The sequence below is a fragment of the Poromitra crassiceps genome (genome assembly GCF_964638095.1).
Source record: "Poromitra crassiceps genome assembly, chromosome: 15".
Taxonomy (NCBI): Eukaryota; Metazoa; Chordata; class Actinopteri; order Beryciformes; family Melamphaidae; genus Poromitra; species Poromitra crassiceps.
The window spans coordinates 17,653,967-17,671,924 of record NC_139634.1 but is presented as its reverse complement, the minus strand read 5'-3'; the positions used below and the strand labels follow the sequence as shown (position 1 = coordinate 17,671,924).

General features: G+C 43.6%; 3 protein-coding genes across 3 annotated transcripts in view; 1 reads left to right on the top strand and 2 right to left on the bottom strand.

The window, feature by feature from the left end:
- Positions 1-1,335: 1,335 nt before the first annotated feature.
- On the bottom strand, positions 1,336-10,850 carry eef1g (eukaryotic translation elongation factor 1 gamma). Its single transcript, XM_083651488.1, has 10 exons — positions 10,816-10,850; positions 9,666-9,824; positions 8,949-9,012; positions 8,270-8,412; positions 7,923-8,066; positions 7,470-7,599; positions 6,760-6,976; positions 4,409-4,581; positions 3,734-3,858; positions 1,336-1,702 (listed from the first exon to the last, which is right to left on the bottom strand). Exons 1-10 carry the CDS (start codon positions 10,825-10,827, stop codon positions 1,544-1,546), a joined length of 1,326 nt encoding a protein of 441 aa, XP_083507614.1. The 5' UTR covers positions 10,828-10,850; the 3' UTR covers positions 1,336-1,543.
- Positions 10,851-11,083: 233 nt separating this feature from the next.
- Positions 11,084-14,534, bottom strand: polr2g (RNA polymerase II subunit G). Its single transcript, XM_083652326.1, has 8 exons — positions 14,400-14,534; positions 13,942-14,051; positions 13,107-13,266; positions 12,801-12,851; positions 12,627-12,692; positions 12,059-12,130; positions 11,804-11,837; positions 11,084-11,437 (listed from the first exon to the last, which is right to left on the bottom strand). The coding sequence occupies exons 1-8, from the start codon at positions 14,409-14,411 to the stop codon at positions 11,424-11,426; spliced, it is 519 nt and encodes a 172-aa protein (XP_083508452.1). The 5' UTR covers positions 14,412-14,534; the 3' UTR covers positions 11,084-11,423.
- Positions 14,535-14,996: 462 nt separating this feature from the next.
- Positions 14,997-17,958, top strand: part of LOC310790281 (uncharacterized protein) — a 3,160-nt gene continuing 198 nt past the window's right edge. Inside the window, exons 1-5 of the mRNA XM_083651950.1 lie at positions 14,997-15,130; positions 15,248-15,412; positions 15,535-15,634; positions 15,908-16,038; positions 16,472-17,958. The exon at positions 16,472-17,958 is cut by the window's right edge and continues 198 nt beyond it. Coding sequence (XP_083508076.1) covers positions 15,077-15,130; positions 15,248-15,412; positions 15,535-15,634; positions 15,908-16,038; positions 16,472-16,771 — 750 coding nt within the window. The 5' untranslated portion in view covers positions 14,997-15,076 and the 3' untranslated portion in view covers positions 16,772-17,958. The remainder of the gene's footprint in view (positions 15,131-15,247; positions 15,413-15,534; positions 15,635-15,907; positions 16,039-16,471) is intronic.

Here is a 17,958-nt window from a genome sequence, read left to right as displayed (position 1 = left end):
TCCTGTTCTTTTCCAATAACTGCTCCTGGCTTCTCCTTGGGGAGACACATATGGTTTAACATGAAGATGCTGTTCTCTGCACTCGTTTTTTAGGGAATAGAAGAGTTAAGCAACCACAGAGCTGAACCCAGTCACTCTTTCTCTCTGCCACTGTGCTCACCATTCAACACGTCCAATGTAAGTGCTTGTATGCCCTCTGCAGGGATATTTGAGCATTGCATCTACAGTTGAAACTAATTACACACACACAATACCCTGGTTTCATAACCATGCATTATTGTTTTACATCAGTCTTTTGCTGTTGAGGATTTTTAATGCACCAATGCAGAGTATTTTCTTGCTTCTCTGTATAGTAATGGTCCTGGGAATTCAGGCCCACCTGTTATGTTTACCTGGGTTAAACGTGCCAACGAACCCCGAACCCCAGATGCAAGCTTGCTTAGAATAGGAACAAATTACAATAAAGTGTGCACTCAGGTCAACAGACTGAACTATAAATGGAGTCTTTTTCCCCCCTTTTATTTTCCATATTGTGTTCTGCATTTGGGTGTGGACTGTGGATAATTGTTCATTCATTCAAACTCATTCAGTTAATATAAGATCAGTTATTTCTCATCAGAGGGTACATAACTAAATAAGCTAACTCACATTTCTATAGTAACATATAGTAATACAAAGATTGCTCCCATAGCATCCGATTAGTTATTTTTGGGTGTGAGAATCATAATTTTCCCTAGACATGTTTATTACACACAGGGATGGCTCTATCACCATTGTACCAAGTATTGGAGTTTAGGGGTTTGATGCTTTATTGTACAGCATAAAGTGTTGCTCATATCATGAGCCTATGGTGAATATAGGGTTACACACAAACTGGTTTTCCCATTTTAACAGCAATGTTCTGCTTTTTCACTAACCAATTAACATTTTCCAGACTGAATACTCCTTTCTCTAGTTCAGGATCTATGGAAACTATCTGCTTAAGTTTTTCTCTCAGATTTCTTTCTAGAATGCAAAATATCAACTGAAACTCCACCAAAATGGTAGGCCACAAAAAAAAAAAATGTTGAGTCACAAATGCTTATTCTAATTGTTCACAGTGAACCACATTAGGCCATTATGTACTCACTGCTGACTTTCCAATTATTGGTCGCAACTTTTACTTTTCTGGGTCCAACTCTGATTGGACAAGAATCAGGAAATTAAGTGAATAATGTAGATGGGGTTACAACTTAAAGCCAGGGAGAACAAAACTCCCAAAGTGTAAAAAGTGTCCTCCCTTCAACACCCTTTAAAAAGGGCAAGTCATACAGCACACAAGTCAAGTTCCAATAATGGCATTGTGGCAAATGCTTTATTTCACCTCAAAAAAGGGGGGGAAAGGAAAGAAAATAAACATTTTGGGGCCACGACAATCCACTCCGACTTGAAATAAGTGTCGTTCCAAGTTGTTCCTGCAAGTACACGGTGGCTGAAAGTCTTAAGTTTAAGTGTCGATGGAGAGCAGAAGCGCAAAGTGCTTTTGTTGGAGACTGCCGTCCTCTCACTTGAAGATCTTGCCCTGGTTGACTGGTTTGCCCACGTGCTTGAACTCTCCCTCCCAGGTGAAGTACTCCTTCACCATGGTCTTGCACTCTTCACTGTCTGCGTCCAGCTTGCGCCAGGCGTACGACTCGTAGTCGATCTGCCAGTCGTCACTCAGCTGGGGAGGAAAACAACAACAAGGCGTTAGCGGTGTGAATTAGCAAAGGGCATGACAAACTTGTAATACATCACTCCTAGCTGCACACAACCATACATACAAATACATTATAGTATAGGCTGCATTAACATACAATAATAGTGACTGCAAAAATAAAGTTCTCTGCACTATGACTTTTTGATGGGTGTGACAACTGAAAAAGCAGGAGGCCTCTGATTTTGGCCTTGTAAAAATAAATAAAATAAAAATCCAACATTTGAAGAGGTACTGACGTCCTGGCCCTGGCTAGCTCTGTCAACAGTAGCTGGATTATCTTCAGCCTAATTTATATTGATCATTATGTTATTATACCACTAAAACAACACTATCAGTATAATGTAAAAATGGTATTTAATATTAGTTAATGATATTAATATACTAGGCCTAGTAGTAGCTACTAGTGGTAGCAGCCGTCGTATTAACAGGCTAATTTCAACTAGACAGTACAGCAGGTTGAGAAATGCAGGCCCACATTCATAATTTGTCATTTTTGATTCAATAAACCTGGAAATTTGATTTTTGGTTTGTCTAAGCTAAGCTTATAAAAAAAAATCATATTAGAATCATTGATACCTGATTTGTGGCTAAAAGCAAACTAGCTAAATAAGCCTTATCAAGCTTACCATGTCACTGGTGCTTTGGCTGGGCTCTGGGGTCTGTGCTGGCTCTGACTGCTCTTCTCATTGCAGGGCTCACTATGTTCAGTTGTTCACCCATTTACATTCAGCGCTAGTACTCGCCAACAGTCAGTGATTTTGAGGCACTTTGCTGCAGTGCTCCGTGACTTTTCTATTCCCTCAGCTTTTTGGCACCACCCGTACGTTTGGTAGCATGTTTTTATTATTCATTTTAATGCACCGAGATTCACATTCCGATGTGCTTGGATGTGCGCAGTGTCTGATTGACAACCGTGATGGTAAAGGGGTGGGCCAGACATACATAGATCAAAGTTAACTGGCTACGAGGTATGTCAAACTATTTGATAGTCATTCAAACCGCTCCGCCCCGCCTCTGTGCGGGTCAGTAGCCACAACACTATGAGCCAGTCGATCTAGGCACATACCAATCCATTTTGAACTGCATTTTTATGTCACAATTTTAATAAGGGGTTTATTGGCCCAAATAGCACCGGGAAAACTGAATAGCCAGTCCGCCCCGCATAAATGGATTAGATCCGGTTATCAGATCACCCATAAAAATAAAAATAAATCACCCTCATGTTTTAGACTCAAATAATACTATTTGATCTAAGTGCATAATAAAGTGTCTATATAGATCATCCTATAAAAGGGATAAGTGGGTTCTGTGATATTGGTCACGTTTTGGGTTATAACTCAAGCAATTGTGATGTCAGACATTGTGACATCAGTGAGTGACATCACTGATGATGATGTCACAATGTCTGGTCACTCAATTGTGATGTCATCAGTGAGTGATGACGGAGGCCATCAGTGATGCGAAGTTGAGCAATCGCCAATAGAGCAGGCGAGGCCATACAGCAGCTGAGCTGTGGGGCAGGCCGCGCAGCGGGCGAGCTGCAGGGCAGGCGAGCCTAGGAATCGAGCGTGTGTTGCACGCGAGATGCCTAGTTTGAATAAAATTTGAATTTGTTTACCAACTTTTAATAGTGAAACTCCTAACCAACAGGGCAGTTAAATTCCCAATGTGGCCATAGCTCATCTCAACCAAATGTGAGGTAAAGCACCCAGAGAAGGGACTTCAATGGAGTCCACTTAGACTGGCAAATTAAATCTCAAATCAGATTCCCCTCACACAACCGGGACACAAACAAAGTCAGTTTCTTGAAACAGATCTTAAAAATGTAGAAGATGGTGACAATTGCAGGGATGCAAACTCAGGGCCGACATAAAACCACTCAGAAAACCTATTTTGGGATGAAAAAAGTGACTGTCGCCTAAAGGGGACTAGTTTGCATCCCTGCAATGAGCTCAGGAGGTCTTGTAAATGGTGTCCACTCTTCCAGATACTTACAGTGAAAGCCAGTTCCTGGCCTCTGAACACCCAGATCCCAGAGATAATGCTGTCGTTGTTGCCGCCAAACAGGAGGACGCTGGCAAAGGCGTTCTTTCGGAGCTTGTCCAGCCGCTGGAACATGCCTGAGGAGAAGAATGGTTGTAGGATATGAGTGATTTAACCGCTAATTAACGCAGAGATGCAATATGAGCTCTAATGCAGCTGTGTTCGTTTCCAATATCCTCCAGGTTATTTTTCCATTATATCTAGTACAAAGCTCACTCACTCCAGCCATGCTTTGAGAAAACTATAGGATCCCTGTTGCTATGTTGCTCTTATAACGGTGGTTAGAACATTAGCAAACCAATGCTAGCAAAACATCCCCACATTTTACCATCTTACATTAAGTAATCCTAATGATCAATTCCATGGTCTCAGCTGGGCACTCGGGTCAAACAATGAAAATCTGGAGAACTAGTTAAATTAAGTAGCATTTAAACAAAGCAACAAAGCAATTAAAATCAGCTCACAGGAGATTAGAACATGGTGGTTAAAATAAAATTGAAAAGAACAATTTAAGAATGTGCCTATAATAATAATAATAAAAAGTTTGGGGGGAGAAAAAAAGCTGAATTAAATTAACCCTAGAAAAAAGGTGCAGGATGAAGTGGGTACTGCGGGCCGGGGTCTCACCTGTGATGAGGTTGCAGCTCATGAACGTGGCGGCAAGCTCCTCGGGGAATTTGTACACGCTGTACCAGATGGAGTAGCCCTCGCGGTCAAAGTTCTCCCAGAAGTGGGGGATGGCTACTTTCAGGGTGTCCTCGTTGGAGTACTTCCTCTTGAACTCGTCCATAACGAATGGGCTGAAACAGATGGACAGAATATCAGATCATACCTTTGTGTTGTCAGCTGTATGCAAGACAGAGAGAAAATGACAAGAGGAGGAATTGGGGAAGCGTCTAGATCAGTGGTCTTCAACAGGGGGTGCGTTACCCCAAGGGGGGTCTGCAGAGGTACTGCAGGGGGTCCCCCAATTTTTTATTGCCTCCTTCTTGCTTTTTTAATGTTAATCTATCCATTCATAAAAAGTCATAGGGGGTCCCTGCTCTGCTTCCCTATCAAACAAGGGGTCCTTGGGCTGAAAAAGGTCAAAGACCCCTCTAGATTGTTGATTTCTAGTTTAACCAATTTTGCCGTTTCCCACACAACGCATGGGGTGTTTGTGGTTTTGAGAGTTGTTTACTGAGGCTTCCGACAGCTTCTTTTGGGTTCTGCTGATTTGCTCGGGGGAGGAAAGGGCGGACATGTGGCTCTCTGAATACGGCCTCTCTGAATTGGCCGCCTGGGCCCAGGCCACCCTCCCCAGGGATAGGGTAGACTAGTGGGGTATTAAAGGGGGGTGGGGGGTTGGCGACGCAGCGAAATCTCCGCTAGATCCCGCGTCACAAGCATTTCTGGTCAAGCCACCAGCTACTCCATCCGACGAGACTGACTATCTATGCGCAACCGCCAGCCAGGCTGATTGACACTTTGCCGGGCTGCTACCTGCAGCTCAGCGGCCGGCCTAGCAGGAAGGGGCTGGGCCTAGCAGGAAGGGGCTGGGCCTAGCAGAAGGGGCTTGGCCTAGCAGGAAGGGCCTCGGCCTAGCAGGAAGGGGCTGGGCCTAGCAGGAAGGGGCTCATGTTCAGGCACAACTGAAAACAGCCATCTGTTAAAGCTAAGCAAGGAAACCTATTTTATTTCAGAAAGCAGCAAGACAAAAGACTGCTGACAATAATAGGAGAGTTTGGGGAATACACACACAAAGAGGGTAAGCTAAACTAGCAGTAAGACCATCTGTTTAGTTTAACGGCAAACAGCATCCATAGTCAGATTACTGCCATCTACTGCACAACTCCGGCTTCACCAGCTTTTTGCGTAGTTTAGAATGACAAATCGTACCAGCGTACTTTTACAAAATGCATGCTATGCAAAATTAGTACAGGTTGGCAGGTCTGCAGTTTGTTCCATTATCAGATGTAGTTCTAAACAAGCAGCCCATAACTGAAGCACTATAGCCACCTCTGCAGCTGAAAAATGAAGCCAAAGCAGAAGTGCCTTAAACCTGCATTCTTTCTAATGGCCAGCAGCTCCAATAGCAGCAAAAGGAAGTCAGATACACAAGTCAATGGGAAAACGACCTACTTCTCACTTGATGCATTACCTCACTAAACATTTTCCTAATAGGTTTATGGTCTCCATCGCTAGTGTCAAGTTGAAACAAACAGGGAGGCTCTGGGCTTACTTCTGGCACAATCGCACTGAGCCAGGAATATATATAGTTAAAATGCCTTTATTACTGTGTTGTTTCAAGTTGACTATTTAACTTCAAGCGCACCTTGCATCCACCTGGTTATAACGTGAGCACCTGATATTTCTTTTAGTTTCAAGTCTTCTTCAATACAGCCTTATATTCATTTTGAAAAATGATGCTCGAATTCAGAGTCAACTAGATGATAAAGCAGAGTATGTTTTGGAGCGTGATTGACAGAGCTGTGGCTCTGTGGAAAATCCCTGGTCTCACGCTGACTGCAAAAAACCAAGATGGCGACGGTCAAAATGTCAAAAAGGATTTAAACGGGAGTCCACAAAACCAATGTGTGACATCACGGTGGCTATGTCCATATTTGTATACAGTCTATGTAGCCTACCTATCAGAACCTACTCCATCTTCAAATAAATTGAGTACCGTGAGGTCAAGTGTACATCTTGTGCAATATGTGCCCATAGCATGAACCAGCCTTTTTCCTCACTGAAACAGAGATGACTGGGATGAATATGGAATCAAGTCTCTCTTCCCCGGTCAGATTAAGACTGAGTGCCATGACTGGACACCGCCTTGCCCATTGACAGGGGGTTCTCCTCCTCCTCCCCAGTCTCTCGTATGAAGGGGAGATGGGAGGATGTGTCAGAGAGCCTGTGCTTTCAGATGGGGTCAGGAGAAAGCCAGGAGACCCTAGAACACGGAAAGCCTTTGGATAGTGCTTCAGGGTTCTTCCTACCTCTTTGGCAGGTGTGCAAAGGGGTCCTTGGTTTTGGGCTCGGCAGCCAGAGCAGCTTCACACTCGTCCATCTCCTCGTCGGCGGCGGCGGGGGCAGCGGGCTTCTTCTCCTCCTTTTTCTTCTCTTTCTTCTCCTGGGGCTTAGCTGCCTCTTTACCTCCCTTCTCCTTCTTCGGGGGCGTCTCTCTCTTGGGCTGCATCTCGGCAAACTTCTTCACTGAAGGAACAGAGGGGGGGAAACGTCTTCTGTTAAACTGCACATTATCTGGCAAGGAACCTTGGAGATTAATTGTGTTTTACCAGTGTAATCCTTTACAAGAACTCAGTTCCCTTATGATCATGAAGAAGCCACAAAACTACTCCTAAATTGTACCAATTTTTTTAAGAGGCTAAAGAAACATTGTTTGAGCGCACAATAAAGCGTTGCAGAGTTGTGCACCCTTTTTTTTTAAACAGCACTTTGTTGTTTTTAGTGAACTCAATTGACATTTAATGGAACAATCCTCGCTAAAAGACCTTGTAAACAGTGTGTGTGTGTGTGTGTGTGGGGGGGGGGGGGTAGCACCGCCCACCCTTTCATGACTCATCTGATCTGACATTTCAACAGGAAATTGAGAAGCGCATGTCTAATTTTGCTCTTTGCAGTCGATATGCTCCAGTAGTCACTCAGCACCTCACCGAGCCTTTTCTCCTCCTTACTAGATACTCACCATCAAACTGGGCCATCTTCTCGCACAGCTTGACCTCCCCGAGCACGGCCTTGAACTCGGGCTGGTTGAGGCAGGTGACGAACCAGCGGCTCACGTTGCCGTACGGCTGCCGGAAAGAAGGCTCAAGGACCTACAGGAGCAGAGAGAGGCGTTAGGATCCTGAAAGAAGGCAAATAGGGAATAGACTCAGTTCACTATGTTTTTTTGTTCAAGTCGGGCATATCTTGGCTTTAGGAGGGTCATCTTTGCACTACATAGATCTAGTTTTGCACTAAGAAAGCCATGAAATTATTTTTATTAATTTTGTTAAGGCCTCAAGCAAGCTAGAGCTGGTCACACAGTCAACACATGACATGATCTGCTAAAGATGCTTGTTTGTCTAAGCAAACCCGATGAGAACTGAAATACTAAGTATGCTTTGTGTTGAACTAGGAGCTCAGCTGCATGTCAAACCTGTTTGTAGAGCCAGAGCATGGAGCAGGCCACACTGATGTCGGCCAGGCTGACCCTCTCCCCCACCAGGAAGGTTCGGGTGTTCAGATGCTGGTTCATCACCGTCAGCACCCTCTTCACATCCTCCTTGGCCTGCTCTGTAGCCTGGACAGACACAGACAAAGAATGACTATGTTGGATTACACAATATATAAACTATAATATACAGTCTACTGCCCAGTCACACCAAACCACAATAATAGGGCGTTGCGCTCTGTGGCACGTTGGAAGTCCAGCTGAAACCGGCATCAGTCTTCTAACCAATCATTAAAGTCTTCAGTTTAAGCAGAAAACACTGGGCTGCACACCTGCTTGTTGAACTGCATGATTCCCAGGGTGGGGAAGACCCAGGCGCTGGCTGGAGGGATGATCTCTGCGTCAGCGAAGCTCACCCACTGCAGGACCTGGGCTGCGGCCTGGGGGCTGGCACCTCGCAGGGCATCATTGCTCACTATAGTTTGGGAGTGGGGGGATACAGGTAAAAATTCATTACGTAAAGTCTTAATCAATAAACATGCCCTCGTGTCAGCTCTTTTGTAAATCTGCTGTTTCTAGAGACTAGTAGGTCACACTATTCTGCATTTTCTCGTGGCACTAACAAAAAAGTGGGGTTTCATGGTACGTAGGAAGCTGAAGTTTACGACAACAACCAGAATGAAAATGGAGAAAGTTCTGGTAGAAAAGTTGATAGTTGTTCATCTGATTATTCACATTTGATGTGTTCTGGTGAAGTGTTTGACATAAGTGTTATTTGGGTTAGGGAATAGCCTAAGTACAAATAACTAATCAAGATATAATGGAGATGTATTACAGCCACAGCCAATCAATTAAGTTTCATCTACCAGAGTAAAAATCAACTAGGGTAATATACTTAAACCCACAAAACGTAAAGCTAGTGGCATTAACTCAAAACAATTTGTCAAAGGAAATGGAGATCTCCTTTTTGACACTTCAACAGTCAAGTAGTTCATTATGAGTGTGACTTACGGTAGTGAGCAATGGCATTACTCTCAAACAGACAGAAACCGTCATCTCCCTGGTACGCAGGTACCTGTAGAGGCGGACAGGGTTAACACACATGTAAGAGAGAGCGTTAATTACAGGTACCTGTAGAGGCGGACAGGGACAGGGTTAACACACATGTAAGAGAGAGCGTTAATTACAGGTACCTGTAGAGGCGGACAGGGACAGGGTTAACGCACATGTAAGAGAGAGCGTTAATTAAATAACACAGGCATCAACTTGAGGTTCTCAAACCAGTTGATGCCCCATAGGCTGTTCAGTAACTGTCAAACTATTCATCATTCATCTAGTTTGACAGTTATTGAGAGTTGATTTGAGTTAATGAGTTATTAATTTGAGTTAGTGTGTGGACCAGTGATGTCACTGGTCCACACTTTAACACTCAATAACTGTCAAATTAAATGACAGACAAAAGTTTACAGTTTTCTGATATACTACTGATGTTCTAATGATACAAAGATGGTTGAAAATGGGTAGTGTTCCTTTAAGCCCTCACAACTGCTTCATTAGTTGATTTATTGAAAAGTTCCAGTAACTGGTTAGGCCACATGTATGGCTGGAGGTGGTATTGAAAGAGGAGCTGGTGCCAAACTGAAGGCGGCCCCCCCCCCCTCAGGCGAATGCAAATGGGGCGCAACTGTAGTAATCCCCTGCAGTGGACTGCATATCAGTTACACTGACCTTGCCCAGAGGGAAGTTGTTGAGGAAGGCTGGAGTGCGGTTCGTCTGCCCGAAGGTGAAGGCAGGGGGGTTGCTGGCCACCTTGAGGCGAGCACCACTGTACTGGGCTGCAATCTGAGCCTTGAAGGCCCTCCAGTTATCTGGATACGTGTACAGAGTCTGGAGAAAAAGGGGAGGACAGCACTGGCGTTATTCAATGAACTATAATGAGCGACATAACCAGCTGAGTCAATACAAGTGATACCTGACCACATCACCTCCCAGTGAGTAGGCAAAAAGATCTGGTCTGCTAAAATGATGCTCTTATTAAATGCACTATCTCAATGTGTAATCAAAGTTCAGGCAAGGCATACATGGTCCCATGGTGTTGAAAAAAAACGTGCTATTCTAAGTCACTTTGGATAAAAGCATCCGCTAAATAACGTAATGTAATGATGCATTAGGCCTGTCTTTTATAATAGACTATGAGCTACCTTGGCTAACATGATTTTGACAACTATAAAGCCACAAAATCTGCTTAGGACCTATGAGGCAACTGGCTCGCTAGAAAAAGGAGTGTTCTTGATTTAGCTGACAGATGCCCCCAAGCAGAGGATACCATAAATTCCTGAGATAAGAATTAGCAGCTGTTGGGTAACGCCAGATAGTTTACAAAACGATGCCTCCATGGTCAACGTATTAACGTTACTGTTGAAAACGAAAGGCTCCCTATTCATGCGCTAATTAGCTTGCTTGATATGCTAACTAGCCACCGCTGCCGGCAAAATAACGTTAGTCGTCATTTGCATTACTTTTGACACTAATACAGGACAGGTTGACTCAACATTTGCTACATCACAGAGATTATATCTACAAACGGGAGAGCATGTGTTTGTGTACGTTTCCCTAGCCTGCCAAGATAACGTGGCACTCGCCTCGGCCAGGCAGGGCGTCATTCAACCTGAATGCTACGTCAGGATAGCAACGGCTAGGATCAACACTGGATGGATTCATCACAAAATAAAGGCAACAACAACTCCCTAACAGACAAAGGACATCATTTACAGCCGAAGGTAGTCCTTCAAAGTGCGGATGGGACTGATTTGCGGTGGATTACGCCAGGAAACATCAGGGAAAGCGCCATGACTAGCCATCTCTCCATCTTACTCACCCCTGCCGCCATCTTCAGGACGAGAGAAAGGAAGAACGAGGGCGCGCTCTACTGACGTATTTACAGCTAGGGTGCGTGGCCCCGTGCGTGGCGTGCGCGTCTTTGGATTTCCGCGTTTAGCTTCACACAAAAACGTCAAATGTTCATAATGATAATTAAATACACTGATTTTAAACATGAATAATAATTTGTTAACAACAATAATAATAATAAAACATAATGGATTGAAGAGTAATAAATGCATTAGGAGAACAATACAATATTTTATTTCAGGTCAAGTACAAATACAAAGGATATGCAGTTGTGTTAAAAAATTATGATTTCTATGGGGGGGAGTGTTGTCAAATGATCTAGGCAAAATATGCATAACAACCTCCAGCTGTCAGTATTATCATGTTTTTTTTATGGCTACATGAAAACTCTACCCCACCCCCATGTTTGCCCAGTTCAGATAAAAAGGTACAAAATTAAAATATACAGCATAATGAAATTAAGTATAGCTTTGTCATCGGTGACCATACGACATCAATCGGCATAGAAAAACACACATATTAACAAAGTAATGGCCAGGCTCATATGACCCATATGAAATGTGCTCTCTGGGGGAATCAGCTCACAAGACCTGGAAAAAAGTACACAAGGCAATTTTAGGAATCTAGCAGCAGATAGTAAATAAAACATTTGAATAATTCCAGTCATACACAGTATGATTACTGATCCTATAATGTAGCTGTACTTACACTCATTGCACATCAAGAGAGATTCATTTTACATTGTACTTAATACGTTTCCTGATTCTGAATCTAAATATGTCCCATAGCAGACAAAGACTTAAATTGAGGCCCCCAGGAAAGCTTCTGAACTATGAACCAATGATTATCCCATTGTAGAGAACAGTTGGATTCAAAGTAAATCTATCAAAGTAAATGCTATGCCAGTCAAACAAGCATCTCTAGTCTCCATGCAACAATATTCTATTACTACTCACCCAGGTAATCATCCATGAGCGATCCAATGGCAAACTGAAAAAGAAGGGGGAAAAGCTTGTTTTTAACTCACTGTAATTAAACCGACATCCTATGTCACCACTATAGGGCAACCTGTGAAATTACTTGAATTTGTCATGGTCACTGATCATGTTTACCTCTGACATTTCAACCATAGTGACACTCAATTTCCATGCACTTCAGGCTAAAAAGAGGTGTGATTAAACCATCCCGACATGGGGGAAAAGTACACTCACAATGTCATTCTTATCCACTCTTGTTCCCACAATCTTTAGCCGGATTTCGTCATCTTGTTGGATGACGATGTCCTTGAGAAGAGGGAAAAGAACAACCTTAAGCTGTATGTCACCAACAGTAGGGGGCTACAGCAAGTCAGAGCAGACCAGCAAAGTGTTGAATACCTCTACAGACATGTCTGTATATTCCAACCCTGCATACATAATGTAAAGTTCAACACATTATATATGTGATTTACTACACAATAACATGCGTTAATTTTTATTTACAAATTAAAACAATGGGGGTATGGGGGTCTCTTCCTCTGTCTGAACTGGCAGGAGAAACTGTTGGCATCTGGATGCTTTGCATTGTGGGACAGTTGTGAAAAAAGTAATGATATCAAACCTAGAGGCAGACACTGTTATGCATCTCATAGATTACTATTATATTATTGTCAAAAGCTAAATTATGAAATTATCTAGTGAATATGGTGGATATTTGTTAAAAGCATGCAGTGGAAAAATGTTGCTTTCTGTAATCAGCATTTGACAAAAAGTTGAAGTTACAATGAATGAACAATCTTACCTCATCAACTGTCTTATAACATGGAGGATTGGAGTTAGGGTCAAACTCCATTTCTGAAGGAATGGACTGCAAAGGACATCATTTGGGATTAGATGAAGATAACATAATGAAGCCCATGCCCAGCATGAAGAAATCAATACATTCAGTGGACAACTACATGTTCAGATGACTCACATGGCGAGAGATGAAACAAGACATAGGGCCGATTTCTGTGAACAGTCCAACCTGTAAGACACACAGGAGAAAAATAATTTAGACAAGCTACATCTACAAGAGGAAAAATAAGTATCATCATCAACTATTTATCTATTCATATTCAACTCTGAACAAGAATGAAACTGAAGCACCGAATGAAGTTAAAAGCACTGTTCAGAGGTTTTTCATTAGGCCTGATGGATTTTCCCCATGATTCCACCCTTGATATAATATAGGCCTTCTCTGATGGATCTCTGAGCTGTTAGGTTGCACCGCCCCCCTCACCTTGTTGACCTGAGTGACCACGGCGTCCACCACCTCCCCCTTAAAGGGCCGGAACACAATGGCCTTGTACTTGACGGGATACAGGACAAACCCTCTGCCTGGCTGAATCACACCTGCCCCGATGTTGTCGATGGTGGTGACTGCAATGACAAATCCATACCTGAAAGAAAAGAGGTAAAATGTTCAGATAAACAAGCGTTTGTCTATGTTTACCCAAGTGCGACAGCTGGTATGGTTTTCACTGATGGCTGGTCTTGGTTTTCACTTTGCGAGTCTGTGTGTCTGTCATCATCATGGCAAAATGTGGTCCTGGAGACACCTACTATTGTAGTGTGGGAACTACCACAGAAGTAATTTTGAGTACTTTGCCAGATGTTTATATGCTTGACAGATTTTGTGAAATCGACAGCGCCAAACCGTGCAAGATGGAGTCACAAAACTTACAGGTGTGTAGTAGTTGGCCTCAAAATGAAGGCTGTATTCGAAAATGGGTGTGATCCAAGCAAAGGGGCCAGCCCCCCACCCCCCACTTTACACCCCTGGCCCAAATTCGTTCGCAAGCATCGTGGCTGGGGTGATCCCATCGCAAGATGGTCTCTCTTTATTTTTTCCCCCACTAATGTGAGACCAAAGACTAGGATAATATCTGTCTGACATGACTTGACAGGGGCAACATGAAAAAAAGTACTTCAAGCAGCATCAGGCATTAAATATCATGCATTATATCAAGTTGGTATTTGACATTTCCTTTCCACTGCCTTGTTGTTAGGAAGCTCAGATAGACACCAATTGAATAATACTTTATGAACATCAAACGAGTTTCGGAGCCACTCACTTGCCAGTGCAGGTACCCTCCACTTCTGTGAACAGCTTCTGTTTCACTGTGTTCAGAAGGTTGGGACCAAAATACCGTGGGTGTAATAAGATCTCATGCTCCAAAGAAATCTATAGAGAAAACACAAGACAATACTTCCATCAGTGTGGTTTTCATGTGTTAATAATAATAATCACAACTACACATGTGGATCTGCTCTGCCTCTGTGCTGTTGCAGTGTCAATTAGCCTCAACGTGCATGAGAAGCAGGCTCTCACGTTGAGGCTGTGACTGTTAATGAACATAAAGTGTCACAGTATTCTACCGACTAATTCAACACAAACAAAAATAGTTAAGCATGCATGGACTATCACTCGTTTTCGTTTAGCCATGCTAACCGAGCAGCTAGCACGATGGTCAAATAATACTAACAAAACGCTAGCCAGCTCACACGACCGACCACCAATTCACATACTTACGTGGTAAAACATTTCTGTTACTTTCAACACTCAAATCTTCCCCCTTTGGTATTCTCGTTAGGACAAAATATATCAATAAGCTTTTTGATAAATGAATGAGCCCTTTCGCTCCTTCACAACAATGCCTCTTCCGGGTTACGAGGGTGCCCGGGCCCCGGTGGCGACAAAACACTGACATGACCGCAATTCGCCCCCTATCGGCGGGGAGGGTAGAGGGTGGGGTTAGAAATTGGGCGTGCCGAAACACTGGGTAACGATTGGTTTGCCCCAGAGCCATACTAGTTTGCCCTGGCCTGACCTAAAACGTCACCGAAAAGTCATCGAGGAGCAAGGACCATAAAAAAGAAGGATAAGACATCACTCACGTCCTCACGTCACAGCGTACCGCCCCACCACAAAAAAAAATCAAACAAACAAACAAACAAACAAACAAACAAAACAGTCATCTTCACGTTACGTAATGTGTTTTCTTTAATCTGGTGGAAACATTTTTAAATAAAGGTGAATATTTCCATCCATGCCCATTGCTCCAATTAAGTCTGCCCATTGTGCACAATTGAACGATGTGACGTGAGTGTTGTCTTATCCTTCTTTTAGGGTCCTTGCTGAGAGGAGGAAGTAAACTAAACCTTGATATTGTTTAGGTATTTTACAGATATCACAGCTGACTGACAGACATGGCGAGCACCCGCGTCTTCAAACTGCTTCGTCCCCCTGCCTTCACATTGCTTGTGAGTTGTTGACTATTTTTCTACATGCTCAGGAGGACCTTTTACGTATGTTGCAATGTTATTTCTGAGTTGTCCTGGTGTATGAACTTCAACTGTCCCGTCCTCCTCCCGGGTCAGGGGTCTCTCCGGTGGGACTGCGTGTCTTGGGCGCCTCGGGCAGCAGCAGGGGGCAGACTTTTCTCCAGCGATGCTCCTCCAGAGAAAATCAGCCGTTACCCAATTCCCTACAAGAAAGACCTGCCTTATGATATAGTGGAGCTGATGGAGGAGGTGGAGACAAAGGTATTGAGACACTAATGATACACAACAAGACATTTAAATCAGTATTACTCAGCAGCATATTGTCACAATGTAGGTTTTCACAGTTTTCATGGTTATATTTAGATACACCTCTTTCTTTACAGGGAGGCTTCCTGCCTAATGTCTTCAAAGCCCTGGCCCATAGACCAGCAGAGTTCAGAGCTTTCTTCGCTTATTACAATGAACTCATGAACAAAGAGACAGGTGTGTGTTCGTTCAATATGTCTATGTGCATGTAGGCAGTGTTGTAGTCAAGTCACTGTCTCCAGTCCAAGTCGTCTCCAACTTCCCATTCCGAATGCTCGAGTCCAAGTCTGACTCATCAGTGCTCAAGTCCGAGTCGAGTCACAAGTCCAGAAAATGAGTCGACTCGAGTACTACAACACTGCATGTAGGCTCTTTGCATTGTGCACGTTTTTTTGTTGTCTTTTGTTAATCTGCCAGTCTTCAAGTTTAAACATCATGTCTATCTTCCAGGGGGATTAACCAAGGCAGACCGTGAGCTCATTGTTGTGGCTACCAGTATCCACAATAAGTGTCTGTACTGCGTGGTATCCCACAGTGCACTGCATCGCATCTACTCCAAGAAACCCACTCTGGCTGACCAGGTATCACAAGCTCGCCTGTCCTCCTCATATGATCTCAATGACTGGCTTGATCTGCTCAATGTAAAAGACAGTGTGTAGAGCATAGACCGTATGTGTGGGGCGAGTTTTGGTGTCAATTTGTGGACGCAGTGGAACAGGTCAGGCATATGTGGCATATGATTCTGAGAAATATGAGAGGCAGTTATGCAATAAGTTGGTGCTTGCCAAATGCTCTCTGGTAACATCAGTTACACAGTAAAAGGAGGTAACAAAAAAAAACTAATTGAGAAATGTGACTGCTGTCAAGCCATAATTGCAACTAACTGAGATCATTGTACAGGTTTTGAAAATGTCACCAAATTTCCCCAATAAAGTGCATCCTTATCTGTGGTAAAGATGAACTAATACACATAAACTCTCCCTCCTTTGTCTGATTCTGCCTTTCTTCCCCCAGGTGGCTGTCAACTATGAGAATGCGGAGGTGTCTGTTCGGGAGCGGGCCATGCTGGACTTCGCTCTTGCCGTGTGTCGCAGCGACACCATCACAGAGCAGCACTTCCAGTCCTTGGAGGAGGTGGGCTTCGACCGCGAGGACGCCTGGGACATCGGCGCCATCGCCGCTTTCTTCGCCATGTCCAACCGGATAGCCCACTTGACCGACATGAGGCCCAACGGCGAATTCTACAATATGGGCCGCATGCCACGGGACAAAGGCAAGGACAAGGGAGAGGGCAAGGCCAAGGGGAAAGAGTAGCGGGGCAGATTAGATTATCAGGAGGCCAAGGGTGATGTGACACTTAGGGCTACGCTCACACTGCAGCTCAAAATGTCTCAAGTCATGTTTTTCTTTTCTTTTTCCCTCCCATGTGACACAGACCCGGTGTTTTATAATCAGTGTGAACAGCAAGAGGCACGCAACCAACAAGCGACAATTTGCCAGGACAATAAGTAGTTATGTTATTCACCTGAGACAATCTCACTACTATAATAAGGCAGCCGGGTTCCACGGCGCATAATTGCTCAACTGCGCATGCTCAGAATGGTGCGCAAAGTGCAGCGCTAAAAGTGAACGCGCAACATTTCTAGTTATTATAATTCTGCCACCACATCAGATTGACTGAGCCAGCGTGAGCATGGATGACAAAACACGCAACAATGGACAGAAAGCAAAAAGTCGACTTGATTGGCTTTTTGGGAGACACCTGAATTCAATTCAAACTCGGAACAAGCAGGTTTGAAACAAGCAGGAGAAGCTTTGGAGCATAAACATATGTTTTACAAATTACATTACTTACAGTTTTTACTCTGCAATAATGTTTGTCTTTTTGACATCACTGTCCTTTTCCATTGGTATCAAATATGAGCAATCTGGGAACCACGAGTCGATCAGTCTGATGACTAATATGACACCTGGGACAGACGGCCCATATTTCATGGTTTCCTCTGTAGAGCGGAGCCCCTTCCTTCTACGACATCTCATTATTATTATTAGCTGAAATGTCGTCTGGACCTACAATCAATCAGCTCCCACTCAGACTGTAAACAATAACCGTGGCGCACGGAAGCGGAAGTCTTCACGTGGATATCCACTATACAGCGGAATCCCCAAAATATCAGTCATCTGTCCCAGAGTCATATTAGTTCTCAGACTGATAGACTCTGGGTGTCCAGATTGAAATATGAGTTACATCCTAGAAATATATTGTGATTTAGTTTTATTACTGCGGCGTTGGCGTATGTTGTACTGTATAATGTATCATTGTGTGTCTTGTAAGCCCATGAGGGCTGGGCACTGTCAAGTGCATGACACATTTAATAAAAATCAATCAATCAATCAATCATATATAGTAACAGATTTTTTCAGAATCCTTCAAATGTGAATGGCTTATCAGTCTCATTGAGGTGGTGGAAAAAGGTTGTTTGTTCTCCTTTCTGTTGTCA